We start from the raw sequence: 21,412 nt of genomic DNA, 5'->3' as shown, positions 1-21,412 counted from the left end.
TGCAAGCTCTGCCTCCTGGGTTCACGCCATTCTTCTGCCTCAGCCTCCCTAGTAGCTGGGACTACAGGCACCCACCACCATGCCTAGCTAATTTTTTTGCATTTTTAGTAGAGAAGGGGTTTCACCATGTTAGCCAGGATGGTCTCGATCTCCTGACCTCGTGTTGCACCCACCTCAGCCTCCCAAAGTGCCGGAATTACAGGCGTGAGCCACTGCGCCCGGCCCTTCCACTCACTTCTTAACCGTCTATAATCTTATATTTTTTGCTCAGCACCTCATTTAACCTCTCAAGATCACTAACAAGCTTCTTGCTGCCAGATGCAATAACTGGTTTTAAAATTTGACCTTTTACCAGCATTTGGCATTGTTGGCCACCTCATCCTTTAAACATTCATTTCAGGAGCTTGAACGATGCTGTACTCTCCTGGTTCTCCTATGCTTGTTGCTGATCTCCCCGTGTCTCCTTTGACACTCTTTCTCTTTTGTCTGTCCCTTAAATTCAGGCAACTCTCTGAAGTCCATCCGGGGCTTACCTTTCTTCTCATTCTACACATTTTCTGGTGATTCTCTATCCTTAGATTTCCATTTTCATGGTGATAACTCTCATAGGTACAACTCCAAAGAGCTGTAGATCTTGTTATTTCTCCAGAGCTTCAGATCCATATATCCAAGTGTCACCTGGTTCCTACACAGACCCCTCAAACTTAACCATATTTAAACTTGAACTCCTCTCTCCCTACCCACTTTAACCTGTTTCACTATCATCCAGGCACCCATGGTAATACCTTCTCCCCAACCACCTACACCACCAAAACACCATGATCTGTTGATTCTAGCCAAGATTCTCCAGTATCTATTGACTTTTCTCCATTTCCATGGCCACCACCCTAGTTTAGGCCACCATCATTCCTCATCAGCATTACTTCTTTTCTCTTCATATATAAAGAGCATGTTAATCTCCATTGAGTTTATGAAGCCCAGCATATGACCCTTGCTTATTTCTTTGGTTTCATCTTGTGCTGCAAAACACAAAATCCTGTAAAATCTGTGATCCAGTCATGCTGTGAGAAGTCCAGCTTCTCGCTCCTGAACTTTCAACAAGTTGTCCCTCCCCTCTGGTTACCTCTGCTGACTTGAGTCAGACTACCTTCCTCCAGGAAGCCTTCCCTTACTCTGCACATCTGGATCATGTGCCATGTTATTACACAAAGATCTCTGTGAAGTGACTTAACTGGGGTGGAGAAGTGGTTGTTATGTAGAACTAAAAACCTGATGGGAGTAGATTATAAAAACCCCAGTGGAAGGAATCCAAACCCTACTCCTTAAAATAAAATGTTATGAGCATCTATTCAGGTGGACTGGGGTGGCTATGCCTAAAGTTTATTGGCAGAAAATGGAAAAGAGCCTTCAGATTTATGCTCAACATAAAAATGAAAAATTAACAGGATCAGTAAAGGGACCAGGGCCCCACGTCTAAGGGCAGAAGGAGCCAATCAGAAAACTAATTGGGAACTACATTGTTCCAGGCACTTGACTTTTGATTTGAAAATCTAGGGCATGTAAACATCCCAGATGTCCACAAGGAGCTGGACCTCCACCATCACAATAATCAAAATTAAACCACAGGTTCCATGTCCAGATTTGTACTCATTACTAGAATCAACAGTCAAACTCAGGTCTTGCGCATGGAATGGTTATCTGTGCATGCCCAGCTCCCCTTCTATTCATGCCTTCATGCTCCTGCTGCGTGCCTGACTAGAGAACTCTGTCTTAGTCAGAAATGGACCCAGCCCTACAGAAGTGTCTCTGGCTACTGGTCCACTGGGAACTGCCTTACCCTTCATTTAGCAGCCAATGGTGATGATTTCACTATGGAGATGACGGTAACTTGGATTTTATTTGAAAATTAGGGATTAAATAATATTATGAGGATGGATGAAAATCTATTTAAATATGAGTAGAAAATAGTTAGCTGGGCGCGGTGGCTAAAGCCTGTAATCCCAGCACTTTGGGAGGCCGAGACGGGCGGATCACGAGGTCAGGAGATCGAGACCATCCTGGCTAACACGATGAAACCCCGTCTCTACTAAAAAATACAAAAAATTAGCTGGGCGAGGTGGCAGGTGCCTATAGTCCCAGCTACTCAGGAGGCTGAGGCAGGAGAATGGCGTAAACCTGAGAGGTGGAGCTTGCAGTGAGCTGAGATCCGGCCACTGCACTCCAGCCTGGGTGACAGAGCGAGACTCCGTCTCAAAAAAAAAAAAGAAAATATAGAGTTAAATTTGTATTATTTCATCTACGGTGTGTGTGTGTGTGTGTGTGTGTGTGTGTGTGTGTGTGTGTGTAGAAAGGAGGGCTTGAAAATGCACATAGATAAGACATAAACTTCTGGAAGTCATTCAGCCAACCAATATATTTTATTTTAGACTGTTACATTAACTTAAAATACGAGGTTGGTGAAATATAAGAAGACACGAATAGTATATATCATGTATTAGGAATGTCAACATTTGTAATCTAAACAGGAGACTTTTCAACCTGACTTAAAGGGCAGAAATCCACACATCTGGATTTCAACAACAAGAATCTTTTTTTCCTTGTGCTGCCCGCAAGCAGCTTGGAAGAAATCTTCAAAAACTACAGCTGTGAAGAAAGCCACTGTCATGTCATTTGAGTCAGGGAGCTGTGCTTTGTGCTTTGGCACTTCTCATTGACTTTTTTTTTAATATTTAATTTTTTTATTTCCATAGGTTTTGGGGGAACAGGTCGTGTTTGGTTACATGAGTAAGTTCTTTAGTGGCGATTTGTGAGATTTTGGTGCACCCATCACCCGAGGACTTTACACTGAACCCAGTTTGTAGTCTTTTATCCCTCACCCCCTTCCCACCCTTTTCCCTGAGTTCCCAAAGTCCATTGTATCATTCTTATGCCTTTGCATGCTCATAGCTTAGCTCCCACTTATGAGTGAGAACATACCATGTTTGGTTTTCAATTCTAAGTACTTTACTTAGAATAATAGTCTCCAATTCCATTTAGGTTGCTGCAAATGTCATTAATTCAATCGTTTTATGGCTGAGTAGTATTCCATCATATATATATATATATATGTAGATATAGATATATAGATATATAGATAGATAGATAGATAGATAGATAGATAGATAGATAGATAGATTGATTGATATCCCAGTTTCTTTCTTTCTTTCTTTATTTTTTTTTGAGATGGAGTCTCATTCTGTCACCGAGGCTGGAGTGCAGTGGCACAATCTCGGCTCACTGAAACCCCTGTCTCCTGGGTTCAAGTGATTCTCCTGCGTCAGCCTCCCAAGTAGCTGGGACTACAGGCACCCACCACCACGCCCAGCTAATTTTTGTATTTTTAGTAGAGACAGAGTTTTTCCATCTCGGTCAGGCTGGTCTCGAACTCCTGACCTCAGGTGATCCACCAGCCTCAGCCTCCCAAAATGCTGGGATTACAGGTGTGAGTCACCGTTTCTTTTATCCACTCGTTGATTGATGGGTATTTAGGCTGGTTCCATATTTTTGCAATTGCGAATTGTGCTGTTATAAATATGAATGTGCAAGTATCTTTTTCATATAATGATTTCTTTTTCTCTGGGTAGCTATCTAGTCATAGGATTGCTAGAAATGGTAGTTCTACTTTTAGTTCTTTGAGGAACAACCACAATGTTCATTGACTTATTTCTAACTTCTTCAGCAGGCCTTTCATTCTGTGTGGAAGAACAGTTGCTTCCACAGTCTCCTTTCATAGGACGAGCCAAATATATACCCAGAGATGGGCTCTAGAGAGCAGAGACTAGATGTAGCAGGCATTTCCCTTTCTTGGGTAGCTGTACCCCAACCTCCTCTAGATAAGTGATTCCCACAGTGAGCTCCCAGAATTACAAGCCTCAGACTCAACTGGGAACTTATTAGAGACGCAAGTTCTCAGGCCTCATCCCAGATCTACTGAGCCAGACACTCTGGAGTGAGCTCAGGATCTGTGTTTTAGCAGGCTTTCCAAGTAATTCTGAGGCTACTACCATAAAGAACTGCTCCCTTCCCTAATTTCAGGTGCCCCCAGTCAGCGTGCAGCACAGGACATATGCTTCTGTAATTAGAGTGAATGTCAGGACGTTGGCGGAAGCTCCCAGAAGACTCCTGTTCTTCCAGCTGTCTTGGAGTCAGCTCCTAATACAGCTGACTTGTAACGCCAAAAAGAGAACCTGTCTGAGAATGAAGCCAGCAGGTGGCAGAAAACCTGGTGAGCTGAGCCCAGCCCTGCCCCTTGATGCAGAGAGAACCAAGTCTTCATGATGTTGCTGGAGTCCTGACATCAAGCCCCACCTCAAGCCAGTTCTGCCCTGGCTATCCAGACACAAAAGATCGTGCTATTCTAGGCAGTGAGGATGAGGATATTTTTAAACCACTAAATGAACTCTGAGAACTCAGTTTGAGCAGAAAATTCTGCCTTCTAATTTATGAAGAAAATTAAGGTCACTTGAATGCACTCATCAATCCCCTCCTTCCCCTCGTCCACCCTCAGATGCGGAGGTGGCTCTTCTGTGCCCTCAACCTTCCACCTTCCCACGCCTCACAGTCTCCCTCTCCTTAAAACACTCCATTATCGCCTGTATCCTTAGCCTCTCCCTGTCTATACTCTCCTTGCCTTCAATCTGTAAATATGTTCAAATCTGCTATCCTAAAACATCCCTCCCCCTGACACACAGCTTCCCTGGTGTATGTCCAACCTCTATCTACTGCCATTTTTGTTCAAACCTTGTGGCAAGTGGTGTACATTTACTGTTTTCATTGCCCCATCTCCCAATGCACTTTAGTCTGACTTCTCCCTTCACCATTTATCTGAAAATGTCCTCATTAGAGTTGCCCAGGGGCACCCATGCTGAATCCAAGGGACGCTATTCATCCTTACTTTCCTTAAGTTTTCTGTTGTACTTGACATCATCAGTCATTCCTTTTTTCTCAATGTCTTCTACTTCTGTGGCCTTTGTGGTTCACTCCCTTTCTCTTCACCCTTCTAGCTTTTCCTTGACTGCCTCCTTTTAACTCTTCTCCTCTGGGTACCTCGTAAAAGTTGGTGCTACCTGGGATCCTGTCTTTAGCATGTTGTTCCTTTCCTCTTATACTCTCTCTACGGATGACCTCAACCACTCTCATGCCTCCACAAGGACCGGTGTTCCATGGACTTCAGAATCTGGATACCCATGCCAGATCTTCCCCTAAGCTTCAGGCTTATGCATCCAACTGCCTCCTGGACATCACACTGCTATTCTATATGCATTTCACGTTCAGTATGTCTACAACTGAGCTAATAATCCTTCCACCTCCACCAGATCTTCCTTTTATATTTTCTTGTTCAATGGGCAACAGCATCCACTCATTCACATTAGAGACTTGTCTTTTCCCTCTTTTCGTCTCTCTAATCAAGCATACATCCCACAGATTTTGCCTACCAAAGAGTTCCAGACTCTGACTTCTCCTGTCCATCTCCAGCACTAGTTTGAATCATTGTTCCTTTCCCCGTGGATAAGGTCTTTCTCCTCCTTTTCAAATCAAGCCCCTGATAAGCCTCCAGAAGGCATAATACGTAAACATAGCAAAAAACAATCCCACCACTTCCCACTACATTCAGATTCCTTCATTGTCTTCCCATTGCTAACAACAGTGTTTCTCAAAGTATCAACCAGAGAAGATCTTCATCAGGCTCACCTAAGAGTTTGTGACTAAGCTGATTTCTGAACCTTACACCAGTCTTACCAAATCATGATCTCCAGCTTTCCTAGAAATCTGACTTTGCCATACGTACCTCAGTGAGGCACATGTTACAGTTTTGGACACTCTGTATACAGCAGACCCTTCTGATCTTGGCTCTTGTCTCTCCATTCTCCTTTTGGTTTGTTTGTTTCTTTGTTTGAGACAGTTGCTTGTGCTGTTGCTCAGGCTGAAGTGTAGTGGTGCAATCACGACATACTGCAGCCTCATTCTCCTAGGCTCAAGCAATCCTCCCACCTCAGCCTCCCGAGTGGCTGTAACCACAAGCGAGAACCACCTGGCTAATTTATTACTGTTTTTATTATTATTTGGTAGAGATGGGGGTCTCACTACATTGCCCAGGTTCATCTCAAACTCCTAGGCTTAAGCAATCCTGCTGTCTCCACCTCCCAAAGTGCTGGGATTGCAGGATTGAGTCACTGCATCCAGCCCAATCTCATTTTTCTTACTAGTCCCTGACTTTAGCTCCAGACTTTGGTAATCTGAAATGCCTGCATTTTACTACACTAAGTGCGTCTCACTTCCATGACTTTGCTCATGCCACTGCATGAAGTACCTGCTGGTTCCTGCCTTTCACCCCCACTCCCCCTTTGCTTGGTAAACTCCTATTTATTCACTGACGTTCAGCTCACATCTCCCCTCTTACAGCAATCCTTAATTTTCTACCCTCCCAAACCCTCTTCTCTCCCACCTCTTATCCCTTTGTTCAGTGAGTTAGATCCTCTTTGGAGCTTCTACATACATATCTCCAGTAGTGCTCTTACCACCCAATCTCATTATTCCCAGTCTGGGTGCCTATTTCTCCTTTTACAACATGAGCACCTTGAATCAGGAACTGTCTGCCAGTCAGCTCACTAATCCCCACCCCAGGCACAGGCTGGATGTATAGCAGGCACTCAATAAATGGTTCTTCCATAAATGAAGTGTGCACACTTGCTCTATTGATCCTTGTTAGCTGCTTCTTTGCTACAAAAATGGAAAACTGTTCATAATGCAAACAGGCAAAGACACAGAGACAGGTCCCAAATGGTAAGACAGCAAGGAGAAGGCAGAAGGTGAGGTTATTAGTGGTAGTGTTAAGGATGAACAGAAGTGTGAGGTGCTCAAAAGGAACATTAAGCTCACTGCACTGGTTGAGGAAAGAAATGATGAACTTTTGCACAAAGGCAGCAGCAGAGAAAGTGGAGAGGAGAGGATGGAGCTAAAAGACTTCTCATAGGAGCTGGTGGCTGAATGCTAGAAGTGAGTGAGTGTACTGCTTTTCTACTGCTGTGTAACATGTGACCACAAACTTATCAGTTCAGAACAACATTCATTTTTAGCTCACATTTCTGCAGGTCAGAAGTCCAGGCATGGCATGACTGAGTTCCCTGCTCAGGGTCTCACAAAGCTTAAGTCAAGGTATGAGCAGGGCTTACTGCTCATCTCATTTGGAGCTCAGGGTCTTCCTCCAAGCTCATGTGGACCTTGGCAGAATTCGGTTTCTTGCAGCTGCGGGACTGAGATCCTAGCATTCTTGCTGAATGCCAGCAGGTGGGAGGATAAGGGGGGGTCTCAGCTCCTAGAGGCCACTTGCATTCCTTGCGTGTGACCTCCTCCATCTTCAAAGCCAGTAACAGAGAATCTCTGTACCGTCAACTCTCTCTCATGCTTCCAGTTTCTTTCTTTGGGAAAAGCCTGACCTCTTTTAAGGTCTCACCTGATTAGGCCAGGATAATCTCCCTTTGTTAAGGTCAACAAATTCGGAACCTTAATTGCAAAGATGTAAAATTTCTTCCTAGCAGTATCTAGATTCGTTCTTGGTTAAAGAACTGGGAGAAGGTGCATGTACATCACGAGAGGAGGATCCTGGAGGTCATCTCAGAATTTTGCAACCAAGGTGAAGGATAGGTAGTGGTTAGGTTAGACTGTGAGTCTTCTAGCTGGACACATTGGAGCGACAATGGAGCCTTTAGCAAAGTTTGAGAATACAGGAAGTGGAAGAGTTTTGGTGGGAAGGTGAGTTAAAGTTTAGGTTCGTGAAATACAGAGCTACAGAGAAAAAACATATTGAGTAATTTTTGTATATAAGAAGTGCCTCTTGCCAGCCTACTTTGTAAGGGCTGAGCTACAAAAGTATTATTTTCAGCAGTATAAAGTTATTGGTGGAAAAAAATCAATTGTTAAAGGGAAGTGATCTTTAGGGAATATGGGGCTAAAAGAGGTATACTTTATAAAAATATTTTGCTCAGCTTGGCTATCTAGAAGTTCTCAGGAATATCCTCCAACTCATAATGGGTGGTAAATGTGCCTGAAAATTGGGGGTCAGATTTTTATTCCCTAATTCTTAAGAGAACCTAGGCCGGGCTCAGTGGCTCATGCCTGTAATAACAGCACTATGGGAGGCCGAGGGGGGCAGTTTACTGCGGTTGGGAGTTCGAGACCATCCTGGCTAACATGGAGAAACCCCGTCTCTACTAAAAATACAAAATTAGCCAGGCGTGGTAGTATGTGCCTGTAATCCCAGCTACTCGGGAGACTGAGGCAGGAGAATTGCTTGAACCTGGGAGGCAGAGGTTGCAGTGAGCCAGGATCACACCACTGCACTCCAGCCTGGGTGACACAGCCAGACTCCATCCAAAAAAAAAAAAAAGAGAGAGAGAGAACCTGACCCCAGGTTTTCATTACAGTTGGTATTTCTACCTCATGGCAGGAAATGGCAGCCAGCTGGATAATGGCCTTGCATATTTCCATCCACTGAAGACCTCAACGCGAAAAGTTACAAGGTGATTTTCTTTCTTCCTCAAACCTCCCCAAAAGTCTAGAATACCAAGGTCACACAGCAGCAGCAGCACTTCCAGAGACTACTGAATGGTCTTGCATTGTCTAGTTGAATACATTTCCATGATTCCTCCCATGTTTCCATGAATTATCCAATCCCAGGTATTGCAGGCAGGAGAGAGGAAACTAATATAACAAAACATTTTCTGCATTCATCTTGCAGGCACAGGGAGGCAAGGAAGATAAAGTTAAGGGCAAATAATTAGATGCAATCTGACCTGAGGCTAATGGAGATATAAATAGGGTGCTGGGGAGCTCCAAGGACGAAGATGAGGCTCAAAATCCTGCCAGAGAATGGATTATAAAATACTTTTTTAAATATCAGGTGTGGGTTGTCTTGTCTTGTTTTGTTTTGTAGATGTCTGGAAGCCAAGTCTCTACATTGATTTTTCTTCTTTTTTTTTTTTTTCCAGAATTTTTATCTCATTAAAAAAACTTCATTTAGGTAAATTTTGAGTACAAGAAACTTCAAAATATTTGAAGTGTATAATTTGATCAGTTTTGACAAGTGTATACACCTGAGAAATCATTGCACAATTAAAATAATAAACATATTCATTATTCCCAAATGTTTACTTGTACCCATTGGTAATCCCTCTTTTTCTCCCCATCCCCTCCCACATATCCTGGCAATCACTAATCTATGTGTTGTTATTTTAGGTTGCTTTACATTTTCCAAAATTTTCTATAAATGGAACCATATCGTATGTGCTCTCTCTCTCTCTCTCTCTCTCTCGGTCTGTTTCCTCCAGCATAATGATTTTGAGATTCATCCATATTGATTGCATGTTTCATTAGTGTATTCCTTTTTATTGTGGAGTGCCATTCCATTGTATGCATAGACCATGATTTGTTTACTCTTTAGCCTGTTGATAGATATTTAGTTTGTTTCCAGTTTGAGGCAATTACAAATAATGCTGGTACGGACATTTGCATACAAGTCTTTATGTGAATGTGTGCTTCCATTTCTCTTTGGTAAATGTCTAGGAATTAAATAGTTGCACTACATAGTAGTGTATTTAATTTCAGAAACTGCAAAATTGTTTTCCAAAGCGGCTGCATCATCCCTACAGTGCACCTTCCCAAAGTGCACCTTCCCTACAGCACTTGCCATGATCAGTCTTTTTAACTGTAATCAACCTGATAGGTGAATAATGGTGTCTCATTGTGATTTCAATTTGCATTTCCCCGTTGACTAATAAGGTTGAGCATCTTTCTAGATACACTTATTGGATAGTTCTATATATATATATATATATTCAAATCATTTGCCCATTTGTTTATTGAGCTGTAAGACACTGAAGAAATTTAAGCAAGAGAGTATCATAATCAAATCTATGTTTTAGAAAAATCGCTCAAGCAGGAAATATTGAAGATAAATGACACCAGGGTAAAACTGCAGAAGAGGAGCCTGTTAGAGTATGTTGAAATAAGTCCAGCAAGAGATGATGAGTTAGTGGCAGCGGGTGAAGAAGAGGCATCTCTGGTACAAAACTGACAGGTACCGGTGGCCTTTTTCCATGTGAGAGTTAATCAACAGAAAGAAAATCTAGAGGCTGGATATGGTGGCTCACACTTGTAATCCCGGCACCTTGAGAAGCCAAGGCAGGGACATTGCCTGAGGCCAGAAGTTTGGGAAAAGCCTGGGCAACATAGTGAGACCGTGTCTCTACTATGTCTGTCTGTCTCTCTCTCTCTACTGCATATATATATATTAGATACATATATACATATTATTTTTCATTTTTCTCGAACTCTAGATCCTCATTTCCAGGTGAATCAGATTTCTTTTTTTAATTTTTTTAGAAACAAGGTCTTGCTCTGTCACCCAGGCTGGAGTACAGTGGCACAATCACAGCTCACTGCAGCCTTGAACTCCTGTGCTCAAGTCATCCTCTTGCCTCAGCCTCTTCCACCATGAGTAAAGCTCCCTGAAGCCCACACCAGAAGCAGATGCTGGCACCATGCTTCTTGTAGAGCCTGCAGAACCTCTTTTCTTTATATTATAAATTACCCAGTGTCAGGTATTTCTTTATAGCCATGCAAAACACAATGCTAAATAAAAACCAATTCAAATAACAGAAAAGTACATTCTCATCAGCACCTCCACACTCCCAGGTGTATATACACCATTAACAATTGATTTGTACGTTTCCATACCATTTAATATGTATCTTTACATATGAGAATGTAACATCCTTCCATGCCAATATATACACACGATTTTTATGTACATTATAATATATATTGTAATAATACATGGATTATATAATATATAATATATACATGTATTATAATGTACATAATACATATTATATATAATACATTATATGTAGTATACATATTGTGTATAATATATAATAAATATATTTTTGATATATTACTTATAAGTGATATTATATATTATATTATAATACACAATATTGTATACCTTTTTGCATTATATACATTTGCATTATATATATACCTTTTTGCATTAATAATATAATGCAAAAAAACCACCCCATATTTTAAAACAGTGATATAGTAATGAAAACTATATTATATCATTGTTTGTTATTCCCTCACTAACAAGAGATTGATTTAAATTTTTTCCACAATAAATTCTACTGCGATTAACATTGCTACACAAATATGAGTGTGCATGGTAGCTGTTTGGTTCAGGGACATGGCATGAGTATTATAACATTTGATGGAACTGCAAAATTGGCCTCCAAAAATTTTTTAGCAATTTGAAGTCCATCATTGATTATAATAATAGCTAACATCTACTGAACATTTACCCGATGCCAAGCACTGTCCTAAGGGCTTTAGGTAGAGTATTTTAATGAGCCCTATTGTATCACTCTTATTATTACTTCTGTTTTATAGATTAGGAAATGAAGGTTCAAGAAGGTTAAGTAGTTTGCATGATGTAATAGCTAGGAAACGGTATAGCCATGATTTGAATGTAAATCCTTCTTATTTAGTATTGTCCTAAGTTTTCCTGATTCTTTTACTTATTTTGCTTGTATTCATGTCTTCTTCATTCATGAATTTATTTTCAATGCTGAAGTGCATCTTTGAGCCTTTGCTTCCAGGAAGAATATAGGCGTGGTAAAAACATCTGAGCTTATTTATTGTTGCTCCTAATGATAGTCTGAATGGTTACAGAACTCTAGGCTTAGATTTATTTTCCCCACAGTATATGATATGGGTTTTGTCATCTACTATCCTATTGCAGATGAGATGTTTGAGGCCTAGCAGATTTTGTATTTCTTTATAAGTAACATCTCTTTCTTCTCTCTTTCTCTCCTCCCTCTCCCCACCTCTGTGAGTGTGTGTGTGTATATATATATAAAAAATATATGTGTACATACACATATATATATTAGTTCATTCTCACACTGCTATAAAGAAACACCTGAGACTGCATAATTTATAAAGGAAAGAGGTTTGATTACTCACAGTTCCACAGGCTATACAGGAGGCATGGCTTGGGAGGCCTCAGTAAACTTACAATCATGGTGGAAAGGGAAGCAGGCACATCTTACATGATGGTAGGTGAGAGAGAGAGTGTGTGTGGAAGTAAAGGGGGAAGAGCCCCTTATAAAGCCATCAGATCTCCTGAGAACTCACTTATCATCACAAGAACAGCATGGGGGAAACTGCCACCATGATCCAATCACCTCCCACCAGGTCTCTTCCTCAACACCTGGGGATTACAATTCAAGATGAGATTTGGGTGGGAACACAAAGCCTATCCATATCATTCTCTCTCTTTCTGTTTCTCTGAGCTTATAGGATTCTCTATTACAGGAGGTCACAAATTCCAGGAAGAAGTGTCTGGATCTTTTTGCAACACTGTAGTAGGTCAGTGAATGGAGATTTAAGTCTGAAGATGTTATCTTCAATTTAGGGAAATTTACTGTATTGTTCATTTCACGTCTTTAGCTTAATAGGAAATCCTATTAGGTGGACAGTGGGTCTCTTGGATCTACTATCCATGTCTCAACATATTCTGTTTTCATCCCTTATCTTTTAAAAATTATGTTCTCGAAGAGTCTATCAGGTTAATCTTTTGATTTAATATTTAGGTCTGTGGTAATGTCTATTATTTTATTCAATCGCATTCTTTTTGAAAATATTTCAACATTACAGTTATTTTCATCTTTAACAGTCTGTTCATAGCAGTAGTATGTCCGGGGGTACTAATTTATGCTGTTACATATTAATTACCCTAAAATATTAAAACAGGATGAGCCGGTGAACCTCAAAGGGGAAAAACAGATGGGATTTAAATGGCCACATATCAGAAGCAGCGAGACTCCACCCAGCCCACACAGGGATCCCTTTCTGTAAAAGAAGTGTTGTAATATTCCTTTTGCTGTCCCGAAATGAAGTCCACTGGAATAATCTACATCAACGGCAAGAAACCCTATTGTAAAGGAAGAGATAAACAAAAGGAAAACCATTGAAAATAAGACATATTTTCGTACATAAAGGCTCAAGCAGCACTTCTGTAGACGAAAACAGAAATTGAATGGATGTAGTTACTGTGTGTGCCACAGCGAAGGTGTGGACAAACGAGAGGGGTCAGTGGAGACTCAAATGCCATGTGTTGCATTGCAATTGGTGACATGATGTTCCAAAATGGTTAAAAAAAAAAAAAAAAATCTCTTAGTAAAGTTCTGAAAAAAAAAATGAAGTACAATCTCCCTTTGATTTACATGGTAGTGCATTCCTGGAAAATTCAGTGTATATAATAACCTAGCCAAAATACAGTACCACTCGTGTTATTCTTTCCCAAGTTGCTTGAGCCAATGTTTATTTTTATTTTTTTCTTAGAAAAGTTTTCAAAGCGACAAATTTTCTTGAGCTCAGTTTTACTCAGATTCCATAGATTCTGATTTCAGTGTTATTTTCTGGATAATCTGCAATTTCATTTTTATTTCCTTGATCAGAATACTCTAAATTTTTTTATTTCTAGGTCCCTTTTCAGTTTATATTTGCTGTTTGCTTCTAGTTCTATTGGACTAGGGTCATAAAACGTAATTTGAGGTATTTAAGTATTTTGGAGTTTAACGAGGCTTTTCTGTGGCCTACTTCAGAATTTCGTTTTGTAAATGCTTGATGAGATGTAATCTCATTTTCAGGACAAAATTCTCTTTCCATAGCTATGACATAGCTATGAAAACAATTCCCTGTGGGACTAAAATTAAATACAGAGAATCTAAAAGAGAATCCATAAAATGCTATGACATCAGCCTGAAGAATTATGACATTCAGACCCTCTATAACCATTTTTCTTCATGGTCTGAGAGATGTGTTTTACAGATTATCAAGTAATGTGGTTTTGTTGATTATGTTTCTCATGTTTTGTTTTAGGCCTTCAATGCTCTTCTTGTAGTGGCTCATAGCATTAATTACTAAAGAACAACTTTTTGACCCAATTAATAAGCATTGACTTCAACTCTGGTTTTTTGTTTTGTTTTGTTCTTTTGTGCTCTCTGCTTTCTGTCTGCATCTGCCTGGCATATTGTAGTTAATCCTCTCACTTAAAATCTTTCTCATCTGGAAGCATACAGTTGGTTTCATTTTTCAATGTAGTTGAAACGTCTCAATACATGAATTTATGCCATTTAAATCTCTTGTTAGAGATACAGTTGGTCTTGCTTCTGTCATCTCGTTTTATGGATTCTCTTTTTGATTCTTTGTATTTAATTATAGTCCCACTGGAAATTGCTTTCAATTTTTTTTTTGTCGTTTTTTGAGACAGGGTCTCTCACTCCATCACCCAGGCTGGAGTGCAGTGGCGCGATCACGGCTCACGGCGGTGACTTCCCAGGCTAAAATGATCCTCCCACCTCAGCTTCCTGAGTAGCTGGGACTACCAGTGCTCGCCACCATTCCCGGCTCTTTTTTTTTCCTTTTTTCTTTGTAGATACAGGGTTTCACCATGTTGCCCAAGCCGGTCACATTCTTAAAAAATAATTACTTAACTGATATTTACGTACATTTATATTGCTTCCTTCCTTCTTCCATCCTTGTTATTGTGATATCTTCTAGATTCCTAATAGTAATATATTTTCAAAAGTTTTTACTTTATGCTACATTGCGTTCCTTTAACATTTACAGCAATAGATGTTTTGTAGCTATATTTTGTAGTTATTCAAATATATTTCTATTTAGAACTTTTCTATGTTTAAGTGAAACTGATGATCACAAACAGCTTATCTACAACTAAGTAGCAATGCTGCGCAATGCCGGGCACAGAGCAAGGGCTTAACAAATGGAACCTTTTGGTATAATTCTTGTCCGAATCAAATTAAACAATTAAACAAGCATTACTTTGTTTGAAATGGTAGACTCTGCAGTGTTTAGTCAGCCTTTTAATTTATAACATATTTTGAGTGACTAATAGAACAGAACCATCATACATTTGTAAATCCAAAAACATTAAGAACAAATTTTTTCTGAACTTGAATTTTAAGGTTAAATTCTTATCCATATTGAGCAGGAAAAAGAAATGAAACCTGAGAAAAATAAAATTTAAATGGAATGTCTTGCATTGGACCATTCTATAGAGTGTATTGACGCTCAGTAATTGTATCAAAGCAGGGCGTGTGACCGCTGAGCAAAAGGACAACTTTTGCTAAGTGAAAAGTAGATATTGAGAATGGCCTGAGTTGCTCATGAATACCGTTTCAAATTAGGAATGCTTTCAGCAGCAAGGAGGCCATGACTTAAACCATCAGAACATTTTTTTTTTTTTTTAATTTAAGAGTTAGAGGAAGGAAGTCCCAGGATTGGTGCAGCAGTTCAATATTATGGATTTAGGATCTTTTTCACTCAGTCATCCTTAGTACATTGGCCTTTATCATCCTCTGATGCAGGGTTAGGATTACAGCTGTCATATTGACAAGCATCACAACATAATTGAGCATCTCAAGCAGAAAGATGAGGATAGGACCATAAAGGATTTTCATTTCATGCAGTTGTTTGTTTAAATCAGAGAAAAGTGTCTTTCTCATAGCTCCTCCCACAGACATGACCTGGAACTGGTAGCATGACTGGCCCAGATAAATCACTACAAAGAGATTATCATGATTGACTGAGGCCAGTCTTGAGTAGGGACTGGAACTCAGGCAGACTTAACACAAAATTTCATAGTATGCTATCTAAGCTTTTTATAAATTTCTGATAATAGCCATTGTTTGAAGATGAACCCATTTATACAGGCATGGAAACATAAAGTTGTATCTGACTAAAGCAACAGTGTTTTGAGAAAATTCTTCACCAACTGCATGTGCATAAGTGTGAACAATCACTCCCCTAATTACCCAAATCTTAACTTGTTCCCAGCTTTAGCTCAACTTACAGAAACCCCATGAAGCACAATGCAGTGGTAACAGCATGGAGCTGAAGGATGCCAGATGACATTCCATCCCTGATTCCACTCCTCATCACCAATGTCACCCTGGGCAAGGTACTCCAGCCCTGCTGCTCAGTTTGCTCCACTGTAAAATATGAAGATAATATCTTCCATGTAAGATACATGTGGTATTAAATGACATCATGTATGGAAATTATAAAGATGTTCTATGATTAATAAGTATAATTTGGCCAGGCAGTGATTAGGCCTATGTGTATAAATAAGATAGTTCTTTTGGACAAAAGTAAAATATTTTCTGCCCTCCAGAAGCTTAAGTGTAACTGAACACGCATTTGGGGATAAAAGGGTGGCAGCAGAAGAAACGGCATTAATACAATTAAGGGACATTTCTAATTGTTATCAGTTACATTGCATACCCAGTGGTTAAAAATAAAAATTGATTCCCTTCCTATTGGGGATTACCTAATTAGTTCCTGATGTATCACTTGGTAGGAAGCTATGACATTTAAAAAAAAGTAATAAAGCTTCTGGCCAGACGCGGTGGCTCACGCCTGTAATCCCAGCACTTTGGGAGGCCGAGGCGGGCGGATCACGAGGTCAGGAAATTGAGACCATTGTGGCTAGCACGGTAAAACCCCATCTCTACTAAAAATACAAAAAATTAGCCGGGCGTGGTGGCGGGCGCCTGTAGTCCCAGCTACTCGGGAGGCTGAGGCAGGAGAATGGCGTGAACCCGGGAGGCGGAGCTTGCAGTGAGCTGAGATCGCGCCACTGCACTCCAGCCTGGGTGACAGAGCGAGACTCCGCCTCAAAAAAATAAAAAATAAAGCTTCTAATAAATTATTTATTGTAAACTTCCAGTGGGTTTACTAATAGGGAAACTTTATGTAGGGTGGTTGAGAATAGTTACACAGCTATTTTTAAATTGTGTGATGTGATAATGACCATTATACAACAGGAGCTCACAATTATTAAACAATTCTGTCCCAGGTTTTGTTCTAAGGATACATGGATTCTTTCATTTCATGCCCACACCAATCCCATGGGGTAATCACTGTTCTTACCCCTATTTTTTTCTGATGAGAAAATGAAAAACAGAGAGGTTCAATGATTTTCCCAAGGCTGCAGAGCTGGAAACAGGCAAAACCAGAATGCGAACTGAAGAATTCTGACTCCAGATCCCATGCTCTTAAATGCTTTTAAATGCTCTTAAGAGCAACCTTTCTGTGGATGCAGAGCTGGGGCTAACTGGCTCGAGGACTGAAGCAAGGCCAATGCTAGCTAGTTTGCATAGCAGGTAACAATTTGTTCCTATATGCACGGTTGTAAAAGCTGAGTTTCGCCTAACTGGAGCTCAGGAAGAGGATTTGTGTGACACTGATTCCTAGTGGGGAGGAGGAGAGGAGGTGGGGAGTGGGGGAGGTGTGTTCCCATCATTGATGGTCCTAATTCTTCCTTCCCCACTGAGGTTCTCCACATTTTTAAATTGCTGGACTGTATGGGTAAGAACACCACTAGTGAATTCCATCTCCCCAACAGCCTTGATGAAAGCAGTGTTTGACTGAAAAAAAATATGAAATTTAATTTTAGACATGGCAAGTTCAATTACATCACTTCATATCACAGTAGAAAATAGAATTTGTTCTACCATGGGAAATAATATAATGGAATAGATCAGAATAGTAGTATAATAAAATAGAATATCCAAGTGCAAAAACAATTTTCAAGTACACACATTGTTTGAAGGTATTTTATTAAGATCAAAGATTTTTCATTACATTTATTTATAAATCCTTCCTAGTCAAAATAAAATAAATAATAAAAATCTGTATCTTTAGAAAGATTTTAAGAACATAGTTTTGTTAAGTCTGAGAAGGTCTGTCAATTTCAAATTATTACAGTTTAGATACATTCAATCATTACACAATACCAGGAAGGTCAGCCTTCGAGATACCAAGAATTCCATATTGGTCAGTAAAATAAGGGTAAAAAATTAAATTTTAATTTCACGTTTTTATGTTTCATTGACTATAGTCAATAATAGGAGTACAGAATTTCCTTTTTGGTCTTGAATTTTAAATACATGACTTTTAAAAAGTGAACATTCCTCTTCTCTTACATAGTGACTCCAACTTAGGGAGCTGGTTTCTCAAGGGAGGAGTGCTATTCTCCTTGCTGGAGAAGGAGGCTGGGGGAAGAAAGTTCAGAATTCAGGGCCTTTCTGCTGCCGTTATCGATACACTCTCGGAGTTGGCCCTGCCTTATTAAATTTTAATCAAGTATCTTTCTAAGCATCAAGATGGCCATGTAAACACCATTTTTAAGACTATGTCTACAGGCTGGGCACGGTGGATCACACCTGTAATCCCAGCACTTTGGGAGGCCAAGGCAGGAGGACTGCTTGAGCCCAGGAGTTCAAGACCAGCCTCAGCAACATAGCAAGACCCTGTCTCAAAAAAAAAAAAAAAAAAAGTATACTACCTGATTTCTAAAATTGCCAAAGGGCCCCCTTTTTTCCCCCATTATTTAAAAAATATTGTTCTAGCTCTGCCCTTAAATAAACAAAGGTCTGGACCTTTCTTTTTTAAAACGTTATATTTTTATAACATCTTATTACCACCACCATAAAAGGACTCAGTTTCTCCCACTTTACACTACATCTCTGTCCCCAAAGTAAATAACTGAAGCAATTATCTGCAATTTTTTTTTTAATGTGGGTATTTCAGGGTAAAGAATTTGGACTGCCTAAATTACTCAGGCGATTGCCTGAATTATTACATATTTCCCATCATTCTTTGTACAAGAAGTCTTGATTTATAGAAAATTTTAGACAATGTTCAAAGAAGGAAATATGCTACCCAAACAATCTACTTAAGACTTCAGATTGGCAACCCTCCCTCTTTCATTTTTTAAAAACAAAATTTCTGCTATTTAATTAATACACTTAGAACTCACTGTCTGGATCATGTTGTTATATAATACTTCGTCTGATTATCTATTTTGGTGTGACTATGTGTCAAGGCCATTGGAGTGGTTTTTGTCTCTGTTTCTAATATGAACTTGACAAGTCTGAAGGAAAACCAGTGAATAATGCTATCAAATGTGCAGTGCACAGATCGTGCACTTGGATCTATCTGTGTAAAGCTCAAATATTTACATGGAATGTTGACCATGATTTATAAAACTACTCTTTTAAATTAGGACATCTTGACATACAATCAATTGATTTTATGAATAGCCCCATTTGATATTTAAAAAAATATGCCTTTCAAATATTTCATAAATATATAAAATTTTACTACATTCTATTTTTTTCACATGACATTTAAACTCTCTTTACAAATCAAAAAAAAATAACATTTTTTTTTCCTCTTTGAAAGTCACAGATGCAATGATTTTCGACTGGCAGGGCTTCACTGCATGCAAGAATGGCAGGATATGCTTTCTCTTATAGAACATATAGACATTTCTAGCATTTTGAACTATATAATTCACTTGCTGAAAATCAGTAGTATCAAAGAAAAGTGAGAGATCCCATCTAAATATTTACAATATAGGAGTCTTTCTTAAACTTCTTTAACAATGGCAAGGTTAGGATGGTGTCTGGACAGTGTTAACAATCATTTTGATGACAAAGAAATAACATTACATGAAAAGTTTTCTAAAATATATCTCAGAGCAATTTAAAGAGAGGGGTGACCTATTGCACACAGATGAAAAATAATCTTTAATTGTATCAGTAATACGTAAAACCTGTTTTACATGTTTTAGAATAGAAATCCTTCTAATTTATTGGAAAAATCCAAAACCAGCTAAAATAACGTTTTGGGTGACTTCATAAATTGTCTTCTGGGGATTTACAAATAAAAATATCCTTTGTAATCATTTCTTGCCACAAGACTACCATTCTGATATTAATCCCACAAGGAAAGGCTTTTAGTTACGTACACAATAACTGTTTAAAGTCTACTTTCCCTTATTAAATGTTTGTTGAGTCACTGACAGGTACTCAAAAGGACTTCTCAAGCTATATTATGAAGGTCATTCACTCAAGGTAAAATTTCAGTTACTCCTTTAAGAATTATTTTAAAATGCACACACTGTGAATGTATCGCAAATATGTAAGAAAAAGTCTATACTTTTTGAATAGTAGGAGGACGCCTTACCACCTGCCCGGCTAAATCTGTGATGGTCCACCCAGAAAGGGCAAAGCTGACCTGTCTGTCTGAAAGCTGCTCATGGATGCTGAATTGATACCTTCAACAGCTAACATTCAAACTCAACGGCAGCCGCCACACCAGAGACCAGCAGAAGCGCTGAATTCCAATACATACTAAGCCTCTAGCTAGGTCTCTCTGAAAATTTCAGCCTCATCTTGGAGAGAGAGCTGTATTAAAGACAACTAGAAAGTTTGAGGTTTTGCTTAGAATACAGTACCGTGCACATTTTGATTTCTGATCTTATACTCACACATGGTGTTTGAAATAAGGCTGTAAAAAGATACAAACAAAACCAGCATTCAACTTGAATCAAGATTGTACATCAATGACAGTGATATAGATTTACAAACCCCCTACCAAAACAGTAACTGATTTCATCATGCACTCTATAAAAAAAGACGATTATGGAAATTTCTCTTAGTTACGAATGTAACCAGCTCACTGGTACCCAATGGGTCTCTGTCTCTAATTTGTCAAAAGTTGTTTTGAGCTCATTGAATGCCACGGTGAGGTCATCATTTATTATAATTTTGTCAAAAAGATGACCATATTGACTTTCCATTATCTGTGCAGATTTAATCATTTCTTGAAAATCTTCTTCCTACAAAAGGAAGTATTAAAAAAATAATTGGTTAACCAGGCCATTACCTCACTTCACATCAATGCAAACATTCTACAATTGGTTTACCTAATGCTGTTCTGCGTTCAGTCTTTCCCCTCAGCCAGAAATAAAAGTCATCCTCTTTAACCACAAGTGCTTCAGAAGCCACAATTTCTAATACTATTTCTATGATTTGCTTGTAACAAAAAACTACTCTGGCAAGAGTCAAAACTCCTGCCTTAACTGAATTGCAGGATAATGAGTCAGTAAGTCATCATTATGTGGAACTGTCAGTATTAAAATAGCTATTGGAGGAAAGAATTGTTTACTCTGATGTTTTGGCTGCATTATTTATGCTTATTCATAGGAAGGAATTTATAATATAAACTCCTTTTTCAGAGTTGGACAAATTTGTAAAAGGATGATTACCATGTTTTTTGTTTTTTGTTTTGAGACAGAATCTCACTCTGTCGCCCAGGTTGGGGTGCAGTGGTGCAATCCCAGCTCACCACAACCTCTGCCTCCCGGGTCCAAGCTATCCTCCTGCCTCAGTCTCCTGAGTAGCTGGAATTGCAGGAGCGCGCCGCCACGCCTGGCTAATTT

The 21,412-nt window shown here is 39.4% G+C and overlaps 1 protein-coding gene across 3 annotated transcripts in view; it reads right to left on the bottom strand.

The window, feature by feature from the left end:
- Positions 1-17,553: 17,553 nt before the first annotated feature.
- MPP7 (membrane palmitoylated protein 7) overlaps positions 17,554-21,412 on the bottom strand; it is a 292,930-nt gene continuing 289,071 nt past the window's right edge. For all 3 annotated transcript variants that reach the window (XR_003121129.1, XM_025396590.1, XM_025396588.1), the window contains one exon: positions 17,554-20,809. Coding sequence is in view for 2 of the 3 variants with exons in the window: in XM_025396590.1 (XP_025252375.1) it covers positions 20,630-20,809 (180 nt within the window). In the remaining variant the exon portion in view is untranslated. The remainder of the gene's footprint in view (positions 20,810-21,412) is intronic.

Source organism: Theropithecus gelada, chromosome 9 (assembly GCF_003255815.1).
Source record: "Theropithecus gelada isolate Dixy chromosome 9, Tgel_1.0, whole genome shotgun sequence".
NCBI lineage: Eukaryota > Metazoa > Chordata > Mammalia > Primates > Cercopithecidae > Theropithecus > Theropithecus gelada.
Note: the sequence above shows the minus strand (reverse complement) of the source record. Positions and strands in the feature narration are given on the sequence as shown.